The sequence below is a fragment of the Ylistrum balloti genome, unplaced genomic scaffold (assembly GCF_031769215.1).
Source record: "Ylistrum balloti isolate Yb309-2 unplaced genomic scaffold, AGI_CSIRO_Ybal_v1 Utg369852, whole genome shotgun sequence".
Classification (NCBI taxonomy): Eukaryota; Metazoa; Mollusca; class Bivalvia; order Pectinida; family Pectinidae; genus Ylistrum; species Ylistrum balloti.
In genome coordinates, this window is record NW_026782004.1 from 625,162 (window position 1) to 647,952 (window position 22,791).

Below are 22,791 nucleotides of genomic sequence, written 5' to 3' on the forward strand. Positions count from 1 at the left end.
TGGTACATATATGTGGAAAATGAAAGAGGAAGGATAACAGGATTAGAGAAATTGCTTTCTGGAAAAAAAACAACAAACGCATTTATAAATCCCATATCATTGTCCCAATAATTGATGGGGTTTAATGTTTCCCTGTAGATAAGGTATTGATGTCCTTAAATGAATAGTGAAATTAGTGAAATTATATTTTGTTGTACCATCTCTGTGATGTTTCTTATTATAACTTTTAGTTGATTGAGACTTATTGAAATTGAGCCAAGATTTCACTTGAATGAAATTAGAAATTTCTATGGCTATGTCAGATCATTGACACTTACAACATTTCCAGTAGTTTTTTGCAAACATTTTAGAAATTATGAAGTCTATTTATCACTATGAAATATCTCGTTTTTACAGAAGTTGTTGTGAGGATCGGTGACTAACCTTGTCTCCCCATAGGCAGTTGTGTAATGTGCTGTAGTATAGGATGTGCTGGTGTTAGGAGATACAAGATCTGGCAGTAATAGCTGGGAGAGTGTTAATACCAGGTGTGATGAGACAAATTGGAGTCTGGCCATAACTTGCTCATAGCATACATTACTTGCATCAGATCTATTGTGTCTGATAAATTAGAGGGTCAGTGGTTATGTATTTGGCATGAAATCTTTCTCAGGGGTGGAATCCACCACCCACATGTACATGTAGTCCATTAACAATTTTATTACATAGTTTGATGTTTACTACACATGTAAGTGAAGCTATTGTGATGTCGTTTTTCGATAATGAAATGGCATAACACAATTGTAGATTGCATTGTGACATAATAACATAAACTATTTACATATATAGCTGAAATTATTTCAAGTTTTGTCAATTGTTTTGTCAAGTTAATTGATTATGGGATGGTGACAAAGAATTGGTGTAGTGTTAACAGATGGTTGGTGTAGTGTTAACAGATGGTTGGTGTAGTGTTAACAGATGATTGGTGTAGTGTTGAGTAATGGTTGGTGTAGTGTTAACAGATGGTTGGTGTAGTGTTAACAGATGATTGGTGTAGTGTTGACAAATGATTGGTGTAATGTTAACAGATGATTGGTGTAGTGTTAACAGATGGTTGGTGTAGTGTTGAGTAATGGTTGGTGTAGTGTTGACAAATGATTGGTGTAGTGTTAACAGATGATTGGTGTAGTGTAAACAGATGGTTGGTGTAGTGTTAACAGATGATTGGTGTAGTGTTAACAGATGATTGGTGTAGTGTTAACAGATGGTTGGTGTAGTGTTAACAGATGGTTGGTGTAGTGTTAACAGATGATTGGTGTAATGTTAACAGATGATTGGTGTAGTGTTAACAGATGGTTGGTGTAGTGTTGAGTAATGGTTGGTGTAGTGTTGACAAATGATTAGTGTTGTGTTAACAGATGATTGGTGTAGTGTAAAAAGATGGTTGGTGTAGTGTTAACAGATGATTGGTGTAGTGTAAACAGATGATTGGTGTAGTGTTGACAGATGGTTGGTGTAGTGTTAACAGATGGTTGGTGTAGTTTTGAGTAATGGTTGGTGTAGTGTTGACAAGTGATTGGTGTAGTGTTAATAGATGGTTGGTGTAGTGTTGACAGATGGTTGGTGTAGTGTAAACAGATGATTAGTGAAGTGTTAACAGATGATTGGTGTAGTGTTGACAGATGGTTGGTGTAGTGTTGAGTAATGGTTGGTGTAGTGTTGACAGATGATTGGTGTGGTGTTAACAGATGATTGGTGTATTGTTAACAGATGGTTGGTGTAGTGTTGAGTAATGATTGGTGTAGTGTTAACAGATGGTTGGTGTAGTGTTGACAAGTGATTGGTGTAGTGTTGAGTAATGGTTGGTGTAGTGTTAACAGATGATTGGTGTAGTGTTGAGTAATGGTTGGTGTAGTGTTGAGTAATGGTTGGTGTAGTGTTGACAAATGATTGGTGTAGTGTTAACAGATGGTTGGTGTAGTGTTGAGTAATGGTTGGTGTAGTGTTAACAGATGATTGGTGTAGTATTAACAGATGGTTGGTGTAGTGTTGACAAATGATTGGTGTAGTGTTAACAGATGATTGGTGTAGTGTTAACAGATGGTTGGTGTAGTTTTAACAGATGACTGGTGTAGTGTTAACAGATGATTGGTGTAGTGTAAACAGATGGTTGGTGTAGTGTAAACAGATGGTTGGTGTAGTGTTAACAGATGATTGGTGTATTGTTAACAGATGGTTGGTGTAGTGTTGAGTAATGGTTGGTGTAGTGTTAACAGATGGTTGGTGTAGTGTTAACAGATGATTGGTGTAGTGTTAACAGATGGTTGGTGTAGTGTTGAGTAATGGTTGGTGTAGTGTTGAGTAATGGTTGGTGTAGTGTTAACAGATGATTGGTGTAGTGTTAACAGATGATTGGTGTAGTGTTAACAGATGGTTGGTGTAGTGTTGAGTAATGGTTGGTGTAGTGTTGAGTAATGGTTGGTGTAGTGTTGAGTAATGGTTGGTGAGTTGTAGTATTGGCAAAAAGTAAGGGAATGCTGAACAAACGGTTAGCTACCTTTAACGATGAACTTTTGATCCAGTCTGCCATGTAGCTGTATATAATCAGCATTTAAGCTTGGGCTTCACGGAACTGGGCCTGGGAGGAATCCTTGTGAAATTATATCAAACACTTGCTATTCTATCTAGTGTTAAAAATTAAAAAGCTTGCTTTGGAGACATTTACAGGCAAAGTTCCTTGTCATCTTTAAAATTAAAGTTTATATCTGATTGAGCAGTCAGTAAAAGAGAGTCTTTAGCATTGAAATACAGGTAATACAGGAGATTGTTGTACACAAAGTGGTTATTTTGTTTAAACACTGGCTGGATAGCAGCAAAACAGAGTATTTGGGAATGAAATTAGAACTGATATAGATATTCAGGAAGTGTTTGAAAGAGTTTAACTGTAATTCTTAAAAATAGCTATTAGCTCATGGGGTACCAGATTTTATTTTCTCTGGATTTGAATTAGCCCATCTCAAATCTTAGATGAAAAAAAAATGAAAACAGGCACCTGATTGTAGGGAAGTAGTTTACAGTGATTAAATCTCTATTGAAGGAAAACAACAGCTGATAGCGTTAACATGTTACATTAACCTCTAAATCTGCATTTTATGGCGTTTCCTTGGAATTTCACTATTCTTAGTATTAAAAAACTGGCTATCACTTTTGTAGTGAACCATATCATATTTCTGTGTAATGATAAGACATGTATAGCTACCACCTATGCTGGTTATTGTAAATACTTCCTGTAACATATACAGTCTTTTTAGGTCATCTGGACCCGAAGGGTCCGATGACCTATAGTCATCATGCTTCGTCCGTCGTCGTCCGCCGTCCGTAAACTTTTCATTCAAACGACTTCTTCTCAAATACTAGAAGGTCTAGGGGGCTAATACTTGGCACAGAGGATACTGGCATGGAGCTCTACCAAGTTTGTTCAAATGAATGACCTTGACCCAATTTAAAGGTCACAGGGGTCAAATATGTTAAAATCTTTAAACAACTTCTTCTCATTAACCAAAAGGCTCAGAGTGTAGATATTGGGCCTGTGACATGCTGGGATGAAGGACTACCAAGTTTGTTCAAATGAATGACCTTGAACCACTTTAAAGGTCACATGGGTCAAATATGTTAAAATCTTTAAACAACTTCTTCTCAATAACCAAAAGGCTCAGATTGCTGATATTGTGCCTGTAGCATGCTGGGATGAAGGGCTATCAAGTTTGTTTAAATGAATGACCTTGAACAACTTTCAAGGTCACAGGGGTCAAATATGTCAAAATCTTTAAATAACTTCTTCTCAAATACTAGAAGGCCTAGGGGGCTAATACTTGGCCCATAGCATGCTGGCATGGAGCCCTACAAAGTTTGTTCAAATGAATGACCTTGGCCCACTTTCAAGGTCACAGGGGTCAAATATGTTAAAATATACAAAGGACTTCATCTCAATAAGCAAAAGTCTATGAGTGCCGATATTGGGTCTGTAGCATGCTGGGAGGAAAGGCTACCAAGTTTATTTAAATGAATGACCTTGAACAACTTTCAAGGTCGCAGGGGTCAAATATGTCAAAATCTTTAAATAACTTCTTCTCAAATACTAGAAGGCCTAGGGGGCTAATACTTGGCCCATAGCATGCTGGCATGGAGCCCTACAAAGTTTGTTCAAATGAATGACCTTGGCCCACTTTCAAGGTCACAGGGGTCAAATATGTTAAAATATACAAAGGACTTCATCTCAATAAGCAAAAGTCTATGAGTGCCGATATTGGGTCTGTAGCATGCTGGGAGGAAAGGCTATCAAGTTTATTCAAATGAATAACCTCAACCCACTTTCAAGGTCACAGGGGTCAAATATGTTAAAATCTTTAAACAACTTCTTCTCATTAACCAAAAGGCTCAGAGTGTAGATATTGGGCCTGTGACATGCTGGGATGAAGGACTACCAAGTTTGTTCAAATGAATGACCTTGAACCACTTTAAAGGTCACAGGGGTCAAATATGTTAAAATCTTTAAACAACTTCTTCTCAATAAGCAAAAGGCTCAGATTGCTGATATTGTGCCTGTGGCATGCTGGGATGAAGGGCTATCAAGTTTGTTTAAATGAATGACCTTGAACAACTTTCAAGGTCACAGGGGTCAAATATGTCAAAATCTTTAAATAACTTCTTCTCAAATACTAGAAGGCCTAGGGGGCTAATACTTGGCCCATAGCATGCTGGCATGGAGCCCTACAAAGTTTGTTCAAATGAATGACCTTGGCCCACTTTCAAGGTCACAGGGGTCAAATATGTTAAAATATACAAAGGACTTCATCTCAATAAGCAAAAGTCTATGAGTGCCGATATTGGGTCTGTAGCATGCTGGGAGGAAAGGCTACCAAGTTTATTCAAATGAATGACCTTGAACAACTTTCAAGGTCGCAGGGGTCAAATATGTCAAAATCTTTAAATAACTTCTTCTCAAATACTAGAAGGCCTAGGGGGCTAATACTTGGCCCATAGCATGCTGGCATGGAGCCCTACAAAGTTTGTTCAAATGAATGACCTTGGCCCACTTTCAAGGTCACAGGGGTCAAATATGTTAAAATATACAAAGGACTTCATCTCAATAAGCAAAAGTCTATGAGTGCCGATATTGGGTCTGTAGCATGCTGGGAGGAAAGGCTACCAAGTTTATTCAAATGAATAACCTCAACCCACTTTCAAGGTCACAGGGGTCAAATATGTTAAAATCTTTAAACAACTTCTTCTCATTAACCAAAAGGCTCAGAGTGTAGATATTGGGCCTGTGACATGCTGGGATGAAGGACTACCAAGTTTGTTCAAATGAATGACCTTGACCCACTTTAAAGGTCACAGGGGTCAAATATGTTAAAATCTTTAAACAACTTCTTCTCAATAACCAAAAGGCTCAGATTGCTGATATTGTGCCTGTGGCATGCTGGGATGAAGGGCTATCAAGTTTGTTTAAATGAATGACCTTGAACAACTTTCAAGGTCACAGGGGTCAAATATGTCAAAATCTTTAAATAACTTCTTCTCAAATACTAGAAGGCCTAGGGGGCTAATACTTGGCCCATAGCATGCTGGCATGGAGCCCTACAAAGTTTGTTCAAATGAATGACCTTGGCCCACTTTCAAGGTCACAGGGGTCAAATATGTTAAAATATACAAAGGACTTCATCTCAATAAGCAAAAGTCTATGAGTGCCGATATTGGGTCTGTAGCATGCTGGGAGGAAAGGTTACCAAGTTTATTTAAATGAATGACCTTGAACAACTTTCAAGGTCGCAGGGGTCAAATATGTCAAAATCTTTAAATAACTTCTTCTCAAATACTAGAAGGCCTAGGGGGCTAATACTTGGCCCATAGCATGCTGGCATGGAGCCCTACAAAGTTTGTTCAAATGAATGACCTTGGCCCACTTTCAAGGTCACAGGGGTCAAATATGTTAAAATATACAAAGGACTTCATCTCAATAAGCAAAAGTCTATGAGTGCCGATATTGGGTCTGTAGCATGCTGGGAGGAAAGGCTACCAAGTTTATTCAAATGAATGACCTCAACCCACTTTCAAGGTCACAGGGGTCAAATATGTTAAAATATACAAACGACTTCTTCTCAACAAGCAAAAGTCCATGAGTGCTGATATTGGGCCTGTAAGATGCTTGGAGGAGAGGCTACCAAGTTTGTTCAAATGAATGACCTCAACCCACTTTCTAGGTTTGGCTTGCTTTTTGTCAGATGACCGTTAAGGCCCATGGGCCTCTTGTTTAACTTCTTAATTGGGTTCCAGAAAGTTGGCTGTCTTTCTTTAGTTGATATTCTATGGTTGCTGCCATTAAGGACCTTTACACGTTAATTGCTATCATGCAATAATCCATTTTCATGAGTAAAGGGTGTTGGAAGAATAAATATATAGCCGGAAACTATGAACCTAGTCACCACTCAAGTCAAAATGTTTCACAAACTGCTCACCACTAGTATATTTACCACATTTAATCCCCTCTAATACCCACACCCACTGATCCCCATGATTCCATTTTCCCACATTCAAACTACTATGAATCCTATAATGTCCCACTATATAGACATTACAAACATGCGTCCCACTATACAGACACTACAAACATGCGTCTCACTATACAGACATTACAAGCATGTGTCTCACTATACAGACACTACAAGCATGCGTCTCACTATGCAGACATTACAAGCATGTGTCTCACTATACAGACACTACAAGCATTTGTCTCACTATACAGACACTATAAACATGCGTCCCACTATATAGACACTACAAACATGTGTCCTACTATCTCACACAACACACGCTTGTCTCCCACTGTCAAGACATGAGAATGATTCTGTTGTTCTGCTAATGATCTAGAGCCTGATATAAAATGGTGTCATATGTTTCATTGTTTTACAATCCAGCCACTTTTAAACAAAAGTGTCTGGACTTAGAACTCCAATACATATAAATGCTTGGGCGACATAAGTAGCTTATGTGTTTAGGCTGCCTCTGTTTGTTCCATATGTATATATCTTCGGTGGCATATTGTCATCTGTCATCTTGGATGGATTAATGTATTTCTAAAAAAAAGTCATTGGATTATAAACAAAGCCAGTGTATGTAGGATAAAGTGCTTGTATCAGCGGAACTGATTACATCTGACATAACAGCTTCATACATCATATACACTTAACACTGAAATACTACTATCGTACTTGTCACTCAGGAAAGGCATGCTGAATGCCAGATTATTTTGTCGGATGTAAAAATGAACTTTAAAACATGTGTGAAAAGAGATAAACAGTACAATTTAAAAGTTTGTTTTATTCTGAGTGTGTTATCTACTGTGTAACTGAACCATAGATATATTCTGCTGGATAACAAAATACATATGTATTCCTTGTTATCTACTGAATAACTGAACTATTCCTTGTTATACGCTGGATAATTGAACTATTCCTTGTTATCTACTGAATAACGGAACTATTCCTTGTTATCTACTGAATAACTGAACTATTCCTTGTTATCTACTGAATAACGGAACTATTCCTTGTTATCTACTGAATAACAGAACTATTCCTTGTTATCTACTGGATAACTGAACTATTCCTTGTTATCTACTGAATAACTGAACTATTCCTTGTCATCTACTGGATAACTGAAATGTTTGATGTTGAGATTTGAAGAACTTCGGGACCATAACAGATTAGTAGTTTATGCAGTAGTAAAAATAAAACTGATATGAAAAATAAAGAAAAAATAAACATCATAGTTATGACAAAAAGAAATAAGCTGTGACAAAAAGAAATAAGCTGTGACAAAAAGTTTATGTCCAAAGAGGTTATACAATAGAAATACATAAAGAGACACTCTAACACAGGGACATGTATAAATAACAATGTTCTGACACAGTGATCAATGAAATAAAATGAGAGAAGTCCAGACACAGGGATGTGTAGAAAAAATACATGGAGATGTTCTGACACAAGGACAATTAGAAGTATTAAAAAAAAGACATTGTGACATAGTGACAAAGAAATGAAATGAGAAAAGTCCTGACACATGGTCGTATAGAAAAAATACATGGATGATGTTCTGACACAAGGACAATTGGAAGTATTAAAAAAAAGACATTGTGACATAGTGACAAAGAAATGAAATAAGAAAAGTCCTGACACATGGACGTGTAGAAAAAATACATGGATGATGTTCTGACACAAGGACAATTGGAAGTATTAAAAAAAAGACATTGTGACATAGTGACAAAGAAATGAAATAAAAGTCCTGACACATGGACGTGTAGAAAAAATACATGGATGATGTTCTGACACAAGGACAATTGGAAGTATTAAAAAAAAGACATTGTGACATAGTGACAAAGAAATGAAATAAGAAAAGTCCTGACACATGGACGTGTAGAAAAAATACATGGATGATGTTCTGACACAAGGACAATTGGAAGTATTAAAAAAAAGACATTGTGACATAGTGACAAAGAAATGAAATGAGAAAAGTCCTGACACATGGACGTGTAGAAAAAATACATGGATGATGTTCTGACACAAGGACAATTGGAAGTATTAAAAAAAAGACATTGTGACATAGTGACAAAGAAATGAAATGAGAAAAGTCCTGACACATGGACGTGAAGTAGACATTCTGATACAGTGACAAAAAGAAATGAAATGAGAGAAGTCCTGACACAGGGACATGTTGAAAAATTCATGGAGGCATTCTGACATTTAGAAGTCCGGAAAAAGACGTTCTGACACAGTGACGTAAAGAAATAAAATGATGGAAGTCCTGTGTAGACGTGTAGAAATATAGATGGAGAGGGTCTGATACAGAATGGCACAGGATGTATAGAGACAGATTCTGACTAAGACACATTTTGTGATACAAAGCTTCTATACAAAAGGTTTGTTTTACAAGTTCATGTCTATTTAGGAATAACATTTTACTATCAATAATCTTCTTAGCGAGTAGCATATCGACTCCAGGTTTATTTGAGATATATTTTTGTAATTATCAAACGTTCATGAACACCTGTTATATATAGCTGAATGTTTTCCCCTCGTTAACATTTTTTGTAAAGTTTATTTATCATTGTTATAAATGGATCAATGATCCTACTGTCTGTCTTAATAATAACTTATGGATCCTTACAACACTTACTGCTGTGTAATTATATAGTTTATAAATAAACATAGGTTGGTGGATTAGGTTTAGGACTTTGAGATAATTCCTAAACAAGTATCTTCTTGGCCTACTACCCCAGTAACTGATCATATCTGCACTGAACTGCCAAACAAGTGACTTCCCCTATGAAAAGAAGCTCTGATGTTGCAGTGTTTAATAACTCTGTTAGTCTTACTCACATTGTTAACATGGCAAATGTTGATGAAATGAGGACCTGGATTCAAATTATTTGGAAATCAAGTGAAACGTTCCTCATAATCAGTCATATATCGTGCTAACATTGCATTAATTGACTGTGTGACAAATAAAAAAGATAAATGAAAAAAAAGATAACCAGTAGCTAATGATCTGGGTTGTAGCAGAACAGCACAATTATATTTTGATATAGCAAATGTTTTAGAAATTTGGATCATTACAAGCCAAATACATGAATATTGTGTTTCTTAAATTTCATTCTTAGTTTTCATAACATGCATTACTCATAAGTATTTTACAGATCAGATTTTAGCTGATAAAAATGAACACCTTCAGTAAGACCAGCACCCTTTCCTGAAATGTTTAGACAAGATTTTATTTATAGGATTGGTTAAGCTTACAAAGATTTATGGGTAGTAGTTGATGAGGGCATATCTCTCTCCACTAACAGTGAGAGACACATGTCACTTCCTGTTCAAGGATAAGCTCGTATCTCACCTTCCTCATCAGGGAATTTTACTAAGCAAAAACACAGTAAAAACTCAGAAACAAGAGTAAGGAATTTTGTGAACATGTTTAAGTAGAGTTGAGATTGGGAACATGTGAGGATTTTCAGGTGGTTTGTAGAATCTTCATCAGCTGTGAAAAAGATAATAACGTCTGCATGCATGTAAGAACGTTTTACTTCTCCCAGATTTATTTTTATCTCTTTGTCTGAAGGCTAGGATGGATTTCTACATTTATATGCAATCTTCAGTATTTGCTTCAAAAGATTGCTTTTTCCTAATAATAGCTTTATTGATTGTCACTAGATTTGTTACAAGATGGCCTCTTTTAAGGTAAAATATAGTCCATTCCTCAGAGAGGAAATTTGCATTGAGCAATCAGAAAAATTGTAAGGGATTTTGTTAAAACCTAAATCTCCCAAATGCCTTTAGTTATGAAGGAATTACAATACTAAGTTTCTGTGAACAATGACATTTTCAAGGCAATTATTTCTAAATGAAATAAAGTTGGAACCACAAACAGAGGCGGAGGATCATGACCCAATAGAAAGTTTTGCTTCAAGAGGATATTCTAAATAAATGCACTGCCTGAATGGTTACCTATTTGGTATTAACATCTTTTAATAAAGCCATACAAAGATTTCAACAGACCTCGTTTCTTGTTCATCTATATCCTGGGGATATAATGATCATCCCCACTCCAGGGACAGGACCAAATACAGCCTGATCCTTGAGTCTGTCCTCTCCCTCTCCTAGATATTGGGTCATAACATGGAAAGGGCAAAGGTCACATGCCATTAACAACATAAAAAATTACTAGGTTTAAAGAAAAGAATGCACATGTACTACAAGAACCTAGACCTAGTCTTGTAACTTTGTCATGGTTTATGACATAGAATATTCACAGTTCCTGTATAATATCTATGTGTAACATACTGCTGTGGATGATAAAGATGAACACAGTCATGCTTCCATGATTAGAACCAGAGCCTGGCTTGATCTTTACAGAACTGGTTCCAACTTATATAGGTAAAGCAACTCATGTATTATATAAAGAAACCTCAACCAAATTTTCCATGAGGAATTCTGTAAGGAAGAGTTTGATCACTGAAGGGCAACGCCCATCCTGGGGGATTTTGACAACTAAGGTCTTATTCTTTCTCTTTTAGAAAAGTTAATGATATTTTAGTCAGTTTTCAAGTATATCTCATCCTTGGCACTGAGAGGCAATATTCTAGTTGTTCATGAAATAAATAATGTGATGTTGTATTTACATAGGGCTGAGAAATCTGAGGTCCTTTCTGAAGATTTACAAACAATTGAAAAGAGAGTAGAGCTTGTGAAAACCGTGGTGCAGATAACATCCAAGAAAGTGGCAGGCAGTCTTCAGTCTTCAGCTGGCATGGATGTGGAGAAAAGGCTTGTAAGTAAAGAAATACACACTTACCTGTACACTTCAATTCCTAAAAGTAAGGAAATCCACACTCACCTGTTCACTTTAGTTCTTAGTTTTATTGGCCTAGTTTTCAATAATGACTTCATATGTTTTATACACAAGTGATGCACCTCAAAGTTTACAAATATAAATGTACGTTACATTTATTTGCTCCTGTTTTGGTCAGCTACATAGCTTTTCCCCTATGATAGGTCTTTGATTGTGAATATAGCTCACCTAGTGAACTGCTGTGTTTTGTTTCCAGAGGAAATTACCAGAAACAAATTTGGCACATAGTTTGATAGAAAATGCAAATTTACTGGGAAAGGACTCTGTCATGGGGTGAGTATGAAATATAAACCCAGTGTAAGTAAAGTCTGTATTGTAATAAAAGTTGATTGATTTGGTTTTGTAATCAGTTCATCTGATTGTTGATGTGATTATTAATCCAATGAAATATAAAACAGTATCACAAGCTTATGATTGTTGAAATAGAAAACACTGATACCTGTGTGGTATAGTTTGGCCACTGGGCCTTATATAAAGGACAGGAACTATATTAGCTAAAATTTGTCATGTAGGTTTAAAAATGAAATATATAGTATGTAGCACTATTGATACACTCTGTTAAATGCTATAAGGTTTCCCTCCATGCACATACTGATGTATTAACATTTGTATTTCAGGAATATGTTCCAGATGTGTGGTGAGTGTGAGAGTAACCTAGCGTCTAACGCCCTTCAGTATGAAATAGATGTAGAGGCCAAGGTGTTAGGACCACTACAGGAGATGTTTGATGTAAGTGCGCTACCTACCTCAGTAGATATGTTACCCTAAACCCTTAATTGTAAACTACTTCCTTTTTCCTCAAATGTTTTGGAAGTGACTTACCTGTGATGAAATGCTGTATACAGTGATGAAATTAGGCTCCATAAGAAGTTACCAGTCCTTTGAGGATGATACACATTTAATTTCCTGATAATGCTATAATGAATCATGTGAATGTTTCAGAATGATTTGCCTGGTATTGCCAAATGCAAAAAACAGCTGAGCAAACTGACACTGGATATGGATTCGGCTAGGAGCAGGTACATAGACCATAGTAGTCTTAGAGTTTCAATATTAATCTTAGCAAACTATCACACTGATTAATCAAAACATAGCAAGGATCAAATGTTAAGCAAGAAGAGTCAGATCCTAAAGATTTTCAAACTGTGTTGATTGATTGTTCCAATTATTACTTAAAGCACATATTCCAGGTAGATGATGTATTATACAAAATTGTTTACAACAATAATGATAACAAAAGTCAGCAGCGTTTGCTTGTCCTCCTATATTCATTTAACTTTTTTCAGATGGAACACGGCCATGAAATCAACTCAAGTCCATGGAACAAATATGGCATCTGCCTCTGCCAAAGCTGACACGATTAAGGAGGAGTACGAGGATTCTGTGACAAGGATGGGGCAGGCCAGAGTATGTATACTTATGTACCAGTGTCTGTTCAGCTTTCCCTAGCTGGAGGGTAGTACAGATAAATCTCTACCTTAGGAGGAAATTCACATGTCTAATTCGAGGGTTACACCTTTGGGAATTTCCTTCTAGATATGTGAAATATGTAAATAACAAGACAAATGTTTGAATAACATGACAACTATATGCTGACAAAGTTGGACACAAAATCAGGCTTTATTTTGACTGATTTATGATATATATATATGTTGTTTGAAGACAATCATGATTATAACTCATTGTCATAAAACTGAGTTGAATAATCAAAGATGATCAGATACTGTCTAACAATAACATTAAACTTATCTTAAACTGTCAGTTTTTATCTGTCAAGTCTCAAATTTAGAACTTTTGGTTTAGCATGTGTTTGTGCTCTGTTCATGCAGGCTGTCTGACCCCAGTAAGATAGAGATATCTTACCCTCACAGGAAGTATGGGTATTTCTGTTCAATGGGTAGAAAAACCTGATCTAGTAAACAATTAGTCAACATATGTCCTGACCTAGGTATCCATTAGTCAATGCAGGTCCTAATCTAGGAACTAATTATCTAACTCAAATCCTTATCTAGAAACCAGTTAGTTAACATAGGTCCTAATAAAATTAGTCAATACATGTTCTCATTTTAAAACCAATTAATCAAAGCAAGTCCTGATCTAGATATAAATTAGTCAACTCATGTCCTCATTTTTAAACCAATTAGTCGAAGCAAGTCCTGATCTAGATATAAATTAGTCAACTCATGTCCTCATTTTTAAACTAAGTAGTCGAAGCAAGTCTTGATCTAGGAACCAAATAAGAATAATGCACAAGTAATTTTGTTCTCTTCATCATCACTGTATGTTGAAAATATTGAATTGTTTTGTTGATTTAAAGTCTAAATACGAAGGGACTGTTACTCATGTAACTTTTGTGTTTCTTCCTCAGGACACCCTGGCTACAGAAATGTATAACTTCATCTCAAAAGAAGCTGAGCACAGTCAGAAGTTGTTAGTGGTAAGTAAACCATCACCAACATATAAAATAGGACTTCAACCCATTTCCCTTTTCTTAGTATTAAACAAGACTATTTGCTTTTATATCATGTCCCATCACAGTTTTAGGTCTCCTGAGACAAAGTGTTAATGGGCCAGTAGCATGCTAGGATGAAGGGCTACCAAGTTTGTTCAAATGAATGACCTTAACCTAATTTCAAAGTCACAGAGGTCATCTGTATTAAAAATCTGTAAACAACTTCTCAATATCAAAATGACCCAGAGTCAGGATATTGGGCCAGTAGAATGCTGGGATGAAGATCTTCAAAGTTTGTTCAAATGAATGACCTTGAACTATTTTCAAGTCACTGGGGTCAAATATGCTAAACTACCAAAACAGACAAGGTTATCAGTTCTGTTTAATTGAAATCAAACTTAGAAGCAATAAAAACTTTGTAAGTATGCTTATATCAGTTCTGTCTGCCCCAAATCTGGGACTGATGGACAGGTTCTAAGACCATTACGGCCCATGGGCATCTAATTCTTTATATTTTTTTTTCTTCTATTTTTTTTTTTTGGCGGCTGGGGTGGGGAGAGATCATATGGTGTTTCTCAAGTCCCTCCTATCATGTTATGTTACATTCTGAATCAATCTCATGTCATGAAAACCTCTCAATAGATTTGGTTCATATTTCACTTTGTTTTGAAAAGAAATCTACTTCATGAAACGGTAAAGTTACAAGACTTTTTTTGCCCCCACTTTAATTTATAACTTGTTTGATGATTTATGTGTAAACTTAAGTATCAAATACTGTTGTTGGCACACATATAACAAATAGAAAACCATTTCATATTTATTTGATGTGAAATGGTTGTTTAAAGATGCTTTAAGGGTTGAAAAAGAAATAAATTTGTGGTTGAGATAGAAGATCTGTAAAGTGTCAGAGCGTCTGTTTAATGTGCATGTTGTATTTCCTTAGTTAATGGAAACCCAGGCGGAATACCATAGGAAAGCATTGGAAATTGTCAAGAAGATGTTACCAAAGATGAAGGAGGCACTAGGTATAACTCTGTCTTTATTTCTATTTTGTTCATCGTCATCATTGTCGTCGTCGTCGTTGTCATCATCATCGTCATCATCGTTGTCATCATCATCATTATTCACATACACATACCTCACAGACATTCACATACATGCACATTTTAAAGTTGAAAAGAGAGAAGCGGGAGAGAGAGATATTTGAAATTCAATGCAGTATAGAAGAACAAAGTGAATTAGTTCTTTAAAATAAATGTATATATAATCATGGTAAATATGAATGATCTTGCTGTTATTTTACTCACTGTTTCACCATAAATAATATTTCTGACCATGTTTTTGTTTCTTCTAGAATGTAATCCACATAAACCAGTGTTTGGAACGACATTAGATGAGCATTTACGAGTGACAGGTCGGGATATCGCTCTGCCTTTAGAGGCCTGTGTTCTCACACTGTTGGAAACAGGGGTTGAGGAAGAGGTATGTTGTGAAGTGGGGAAAACAGGTTGGAAGAAAATGTTTGTTGTGGTGTGGTTGTGATATTGGGTAAATGGTGTGGCTGTGTTATTGGGTAAATGGTGTGGCTGTGTTATTGGGTAAATAGTGTGGCTGTGTTATTGGGTAAATGGTGTGGCTGTGTTATTGGGTAAATGGTGTGGCTGTATTATTGGGTAAATGGTGTGGTTGTGATATTGGGTAAATGGTGTGGCTGTGTTATTGGGTAAATGGTGTGGCTGTGTTATTGGGTAAATGGTGTGGCTGTGTTATTGGGTAAATGGTGTGGCTGTGTTATTGGGTAAATGGTGTGGCTGTGTTATTGGGTAAATGGTGTGGCTGTGATATTGGGTAAATGGTGTGGCTGTGTTATTGGGTAAATGGTGTGGCTGTGTTATTGGGTAAATGGTGTGGCTGTGTTATTGGGTAAATGGTGTGGCTGTGTTATTGGGTAAACAAGTGTTGATAAAGAGGTTTGTTGTGTTGTTGGGTTAACTGGGTTGATGAAGAAGTATGTATGTGATCGCAGGGTAAATTTAGGGTTGATGAATAGTAGTTGTGTTGTGAAGTAGGGTAAACAGATTTGAAGAAGATGTATCTTTGTGTGCATTTGGAGGGGGGTAAATGAGGTTTGATGAAGAGGTATATTGTGAAGTGGAGTAAACAGGGTTGATGAAGAGATATGTTGTAATGAGGGTTAAACAGGGATTGATGAACAGCTATATTGTTAAGTAGGGTAAACAGAGGTTGATGAAGAGATACATTATGTTGTTGGATAAACAAGGATTAGTGAAGAGGTATGTGGGGGTAACCAGCATTGATGAAGAGATATGTGATATGTTGTTGGATAAACAGGGTTGATAAAGAGTTATACTGAAGAGATTTGTTGTGGTTTGGGGTAAAAAAGGGGTTACTGAAGAGGTTTGTTATGATGTGGGGTAAACAGGATGATGATGAAATTTGTTATGATGTAGGGTAAACAGGGGTTGATGATGAAATTTGTTATGATGTTGGGTTAACAGGATGATGATAAAATTTGTTATGATGTAGGGTAAACAGGTGTTGATGAAGAGGTATGTTATGATGTGGGGTAAACAAGGGTTGATGGAAAGGTATTTTTTCAGTGGTTGGTTAGCAGAGGATAATGAAGTGGTTTATTGTGATACGTGAACAGAAAAAGTTAATAAAGACATTTTAGTTTGTATTTCTGAGCTGGAGAGATATTCACTTTTTAACTGTATTTAGATGAGCTTTCTCAAGTTTAAAATTAAGAGGAATTGATTGCTAAATAAATGTCAGCTCATGTGCAGAGTAAATGAATATAATTGACTGCTTGTTTATCCATCGTATTTACAATCGGAAATGTTTTTCATATTTCAGGGATTATTTAGAATAGCAGGAATGGCTTCTCGGGTGAAGAAATTAAAAGTAAGTATAACATTTCAGTGTATAACAGTCAAGAGAACAACAGTAGTAAGTTCTCTTATCAAGGTAATTTTAACTGAAAACAGACATAGACATTTTGAAATGACCTTGTAGAGACTTGTCACAGGAGATTGATCAGGTGTATATTTGTCACAAGTGACAGACTCTGTACAGACCTTTTACTTTGTCACATGTGACTGAACCTAAATAGGCATGTTACTTTTGTCACTGGTGGCTAACTCTGAACAAACTTATTTGTATGTCACAGGTGACTGACTTTGTATTTACTAGGGGGTTGTAATAGTTCAGTTGGTAAGAGTGTTGGCCTATGTTGCCTATGATGAAGGTCCTTCACTCTGATTGCTCTGGACAGCATCCAAGTTGTTGTTCAGTGAGGTAGCCACCAGCTACTACCAGGAGACCCCACCTCATAACAACCCCAGCTGCTCAAATGGGCCTGTACAGACCTGTGTTGTTGCTTTGTCACAAATGATTGACTCTGTACAGACCTGTGGTGTTGCTTTGTCACAAATGATTGACTCTGTACAGACCTGTGGTGTTGCTTTGTCACAAATAATTGACTTTGTACATACCTGTAACTTCGTCATAAGTGACCGCCTCTTTTCAAACCTGTTACCTTGTTACAAGTGAAAAAGCTGTACAGACCAGTGGTGTTGCTTTGTCACAGGTGATTGACTCTGTACAGACCTGTGGTGTTGCTTTGTCGCAAATGATTGACTCTTTTCAAACCTGTTACCTTGTTACAAGTGAAAAGGCTGTACAGACCTGTAACTTTGTCACAGATGACTGACCAGCAGAACTGATACCTTGTCACAAGTGACACACCCTGTGCAGGTTGCTTTGTGACAAGTGATCAAGTGATTGACCCAGTACAGATTTATTTTATTTTCAATCCTGGCTTAGTATTCATTCTTCGGTGGGAATACAATACTTTTACCATACCATTAGTACTCTATGAATTAGGACAGGACAGATGCTGTAACTAACCAAGCTACCTTGGCATTGTCAATAAAGAAAGATCTGTCATACATTCTACAAAGTATGATTGTCAAATATTTCATAGTTTGGTGCATATAAAGCCACTAACAGGATAACACGATTAAAGACAGTGTGCAGTTAAAACATCTTACATGCCATTGTCATCATACACCAGGTCTGGTGCAGCTTCTAGTGACATGTAAACCCATTCATCACCCTCATTTGGTATGATTGGTGTTTTGGAGTTCATACAATCAATGAATTTGGCATATCAGAGAGAAAATTAAACTCTTAACATTTTATATTCTGCTATGTTTTATAATCTACACTTGGATAACCTAACAAGTTTGTTTTGTTGTAGAAATCCTTTGATGCTGGTGTGATTGACATGGAGGAGTACAGTTTGGATCCTCATTCTGTAGCAGGTAAGAGGCTGACCTGTTTGCAGCAGTTAAGGGCATTTGTTGCCTGTTAAGACTGTTAAGCAGTTCATAAATATGCTAAGGTAGTGACACAACTATCAGCTTAATGAAATTATCAAAATGTTTGGTTTTTGTGTATTGAGAAGGTATATGATTGTGGATTAGTATTTAACGATAACAGTAAAATGGTTTTACAAAGAATTGCTAGAGTAACAAATTGTCTGTTTAATTTAGTGAATGTATGTTTATCATTAGGTGAACTGTTTATTTTGATGTGTATTGAAGATTGTAGAAGCAGTTACTGCAGAGGCAACGTGTAAGTGTGCTGAAGTGTTTAAGTTAAGTGTGTGGTCAGCAGAAGTATATGGTTAAGTTAACTAAACAGTTAGTATCATAATTTAACTAGTGTAAGGTGTACACATTTGTGTAAAACATTCTAAAACAGTTAATTTGGTGTGTGTCTAGATATGTTGGAATAGTTGATATTGTCTTTAGGTGTGCTGAAGCAGTACCTAAGGGAAATGGCTGAACCTCTTCTGACCTACCAGCTGTACCAGGAATTCCTTCAAGCAGCACAAATGTAAGTTATGTTGCATTTAGTACTTTGTAGCATTAAGTTCCTTATGCTTCATCTGATAAGTACATCTCTACAATGATGTAGATCACAATTGTTTTTAAAGACCATTATATTATTAGTATTTGGAAAAAATAACAGACAAATAGAAAAAGATGTTCATGAGTTTAGCAGGACTCCATTTATCAAGCTCAAATTGTGTGATTGACATTGTAGCCTTCCAACTACTGTACATGTACAGTAAAGATTGTCTTATGTATGAAGGATCAATATCTGACCTCTATGTCTTATGTATGAAGGATCAATATCTGACCTCTATGTCTTATGTATGAAGGATCAATATCTGACCTCTATGTCTTATGTATGAAGGATCAATATCTGACCTCTATGTCTTATGTATGAAGGATCAATATCTGACCTCTATGTCTTATGTATGAAGGATCAATATCTGACCTCTATAAGGTGTCCTAAAGCTGTCAACTCGTTCAATTGTCTTCACTATTTAACCACCATGTGTCAGCCACCATGTGATATACATGTGACACCAGTACTTATGACCTTAGTCTGACCTCTGTAACCTGTGCCATCTCTGCTTTCTGTGGTATATTTTTCAACCCTTACACTTACAGGCCCCAGGACCAGAGATTACAGGCTTTGTGGACATCCATACATAACCTTCCAGAACACAACTATAACAACTTTAGGTTTGTCTTATGTTTTAGTAGATGTGTTAACCTGAAGGTAAACCTAGTGCTGTTGATATAATACAATAAGCCCGCACCTGGTAATAAACCCACCCACATCTGTTAGATGAATTTGCTAGCAAATACTGTTTCATTGTCCTGCAATAAGCCCACTCTGGCTTTTCGTTAATTTTCTGTATTGGTCCACAGGACTTATTACATAATACATACTAACTATAGAATAATTAATGAATGCCTGTTGTCCACAGAACATCGTGACTGCCATGTTGGGTACAGGTAACATGTGGGGTACCAAGGTATATTTTTCCTTAAAATAATAGAAAGTAATATAATTAGTTTGCATCAAAGTTCCCTCATATAAAACTACATAGAAGTGAGATTTGTTCGTATGCTAATACAAATACCCATGAAGATAATTTCCCCATGATTAACAAGAAGCATTAGTTTGAAGTTTGGGTCTGATTGCTATGCTGTTTATATGTTTGTTGTATAAATCCTCTAATCATACATTTATTTATTGATTTGCTGGAATCCAATGTTTATTGTTTTATTTTGTAGGTATCTTATTAAATTTCTGGCACTTTTAGCTTCCAAGAGTGATGTGAACAAGATGACTGCCAGTAACATATCAATTGTGATAGGACCAAATCTGTTATGGTCCGAGGGAGATAATGGGTGAGTAGTCGTAGTCCAAGGGAGATAATTGGTGAGTAGTTGTAGACAAGGGAGATAATTGGTGAGTAGTTGTGGTCCAAGGGAGATAATGGGTGAGTAGTTGTAGTCCAAGGGAGATAATGGGTAAGTAGTTGTGGTTCGAGGGAGATAATGGGTGAGTAGTTGTGGTCTGAGGGAGATAATGGGTGAGTAGTTGTGGTCTGAGGGAGATAATGGGTGAGTAGTTGTGGTCTGAGGGAGATAATGGGTGAGTAGTTGTGGTCCGAGAGAGATACTTGGTAAGTAGTTGTAGTCCAAGGGAGATAATGGATGTATAGTTGTAGAACCTAACTGCTTATGGTCCCAGGGAGATAAACAGAAAAGATCACCTTTGTGTTGATTTATCTCAGTTAAGGGCTCACATTCTCTAATGAAATCTTATTCTTGACTAAACTGAGATGGAGATGATACAGAATATCAGCCAGAATTAAGTTGATCTCCATACACTATCTTTTACCTTAGTGTAAATAAGGTTACTGTGTATAGCCGAAAAAGTTGGTTCATTCATTACTAATTCATACACTACATACCACAGTACTAACACACTTTCCTTTTGTCATTTGTGAATGACTCAAACCTTCTACTGGTTGTGTTATAAGAACTTCTGTTCTATTAACAATATCTGAAGAAAATATTTCGAAAGAGGTAATGGGACTTTTTAACTTTTCTAATGGCATAATCCCATGTTTACCTTATGGTCACCCTAATGTTGACCTTGTATTTATCTGTGGTTTTTCAGGCCCAACATGTTGACCAGTGGGACCATGAGTAATCTGGTGGAGTCCATTATTTCTCATGCTAATTGGTTTTTCCCAGAAGGTAAGTCAAGGTCTCTCTCTCTTTCTGTCATAGATTGATTTATCATAGATTGATCTATCATAGATTGATTTATCATAGATTTATTTATTTCCATTTTTCCATTGCTTTTTTTCTGATGAAAAGTTAAAACTTTTGTAAATAGTGCTTTATTCTGTTTATTATTTGTACTGTGTCTTATTTTGGTTCTTATTTTATCATTTGCCTATAGACATGAATGTATTTTCTAGCCTAAATGAGTTGGATCACCATCAGGTATGAGAATATTAAATATTAAGCGGCAGGTTTATCGAAGTTAAACAGTCTACTTTTCTGATTACACAGAAATACATTTTAGAAATGGGTGATGTTTTGATAATGTTTTATGTAAAGTGATATTTCGTTGGTGCAGAAGCCAGATACAGCTCCCCAATTAAAGAGGATGTTGTTAGGGCTGTTCATGCTAATAAGTCCTTTATACATGTATAATATGTTGGACACAGCTGTACATGTCAGCTGACCAGGATTTCACTAAAGCTGATAATTATCTGTATAGCAAATAAAGCTATAGCTACACATTGTGGTACAAAGATGTTGTCTGCAAAATATTCTTTTGTCTGTACAACTGGACAATGGTAGTAAGCATATATGTACAACTTGACAGTGTCATTAAAAATGTCTGTCTGTTGTCTGTACAACTGACCAGCATCAGTTGACTTGTGTCTGTTGTTTGTACAACTGTACGACATCAGTAAACATGGTTGTCTGTTGTCTTTAGAACTGTACAACATCAGTAAACATGTCCGTCGTCTGTACAACTGTATGCCATCAGTATACATGTCTGTCTGTTGTCTGTTCAACTGCACAATATCAGTAAACATGACTGTCTATGGTCTATACAACTTCAGTGAACATGTCTGTCTGTTGTCTGTACAACCGAATAGCATCAGTAAATGTTGTCTGTACAACTGTACAATGTTGATAAACATGTCTGTCTGTTGTCTTTACAACTAGATAATACCAGTAATTTGAGATTGTCAGTTAACATGTTTGTCTTTGTTCTATATCATGTTAAATATTTTGTTTGTTTATTAAATTGAGATCCAAGTCAGGCTACCTTATTAAATAATGGTTACATTGCAGGAGCTATGCTTGGAATGATAAAACATCGATTGTTGAACTGATATTGTTTAATTTGTGATTGATTGTATTGTATAATTTCATTAATTTAACATAATTAAACATGCTTTAATGCATATTCTAGCAACAACATTTGACTAAAACAAACAACAGGATTTTCTCTAATTGTTGAAAAAAACCATCATGATTCTAATTGATCATTTCCATTGAGCATGCAACCATGCTTCCCTTTCGGACATGCCAAGCCCTTACCCGTTCCATCCCACCTCTGATTATCCCTCCAGCTCCCTTCCACATCCTGTCATTGACCAGGCTGTTATGTGTTTCAGTGACATCTTGATAACTTGTAGAGGCTGATTTGGACATCATGATTTATTCATGTCAATCATATCCAAGACAATATAACACATATTCACAACTTGACCCATATCATTAATTGTTTCTATATATCGTACAGACTTCACCCATCACACAGGCCAGCATCAGATTTACGTAAACCTGTTTCCTTGTTATCATTTGTATTTCCATTCTGAAAGATTTCTTACAGTTTTAACTTTAGAAATGTTTTTATAAGAGATTCTAGAGAGTAGTATAGCTGTAGACACACCCTTTGAGAAAAAGTAGCCGTTT

The 22,791-nt window shown here is 36.2% G+C and overlaps 1 protein-coding gene across 4 annotated transcripts in view; it reads left to right on the forward strand.

Annotated features, from left to right (window-relative positions):
• The window catches only part of LOC132545675 (rho GTPase-activating protein 17-like), a 39,302-nt gene that overhangs the window by 3,908 nt on the left and 12,603 nt on the right, over positions 1-22,791 (forward strand). For all 4 annotated transcript variants that reach the window (XM_060209360.1, XM_060209362.1, XM_060209359.1 and 1 more), the window contains exons 2-15: positions 11,214-11,358; positions 11,636-11,712; positions 12,057-12,168; positions 12,382-12,458; positions 12,726-12,846; positions 13,808-13,876; positions 14,835-14,916; positions 15,246-15,373; positions 16,769-16,816; positions 18,174-18,237; positions 18,730-18,814; positions 19,438-19,512; positions 20,071-20,187; positions 20,966-21,045. In XM_060209360.1, the coding sequence (XP_060065343.1) occupies positions 11,214-11,358; positions 11,636-11,712; positions 12,057-12,168; positions 12,382-12,458; positions 12,726-12,846; positions 13,808-13,876; positions 14,835-14,916; positions 15,246-15,373; positions 16,769-16,816; positions 18,174-18,237; positions 18,730-18,814; positions 19,438-19,512; positions 20,071-20,187; positions 20,966-21,045 (1,280 nt within the window). The remainder of the gene's footprint in view (positions 1-11,213; positions 11,359-11,635; positions 11,713-12,056; positions 12,169-12,381; positions 12,459-12,725; positions 12,847-13,807; positions 13,877-14,834; positions 14,917-15,245; positions 15,374-16,768; positions 16,817-18,173; positions 18,238-18,729; positions 18,815-19,437; positions 19,513-20,070; positions 20,188-20,965; positions 21,046-22,791) is intronic.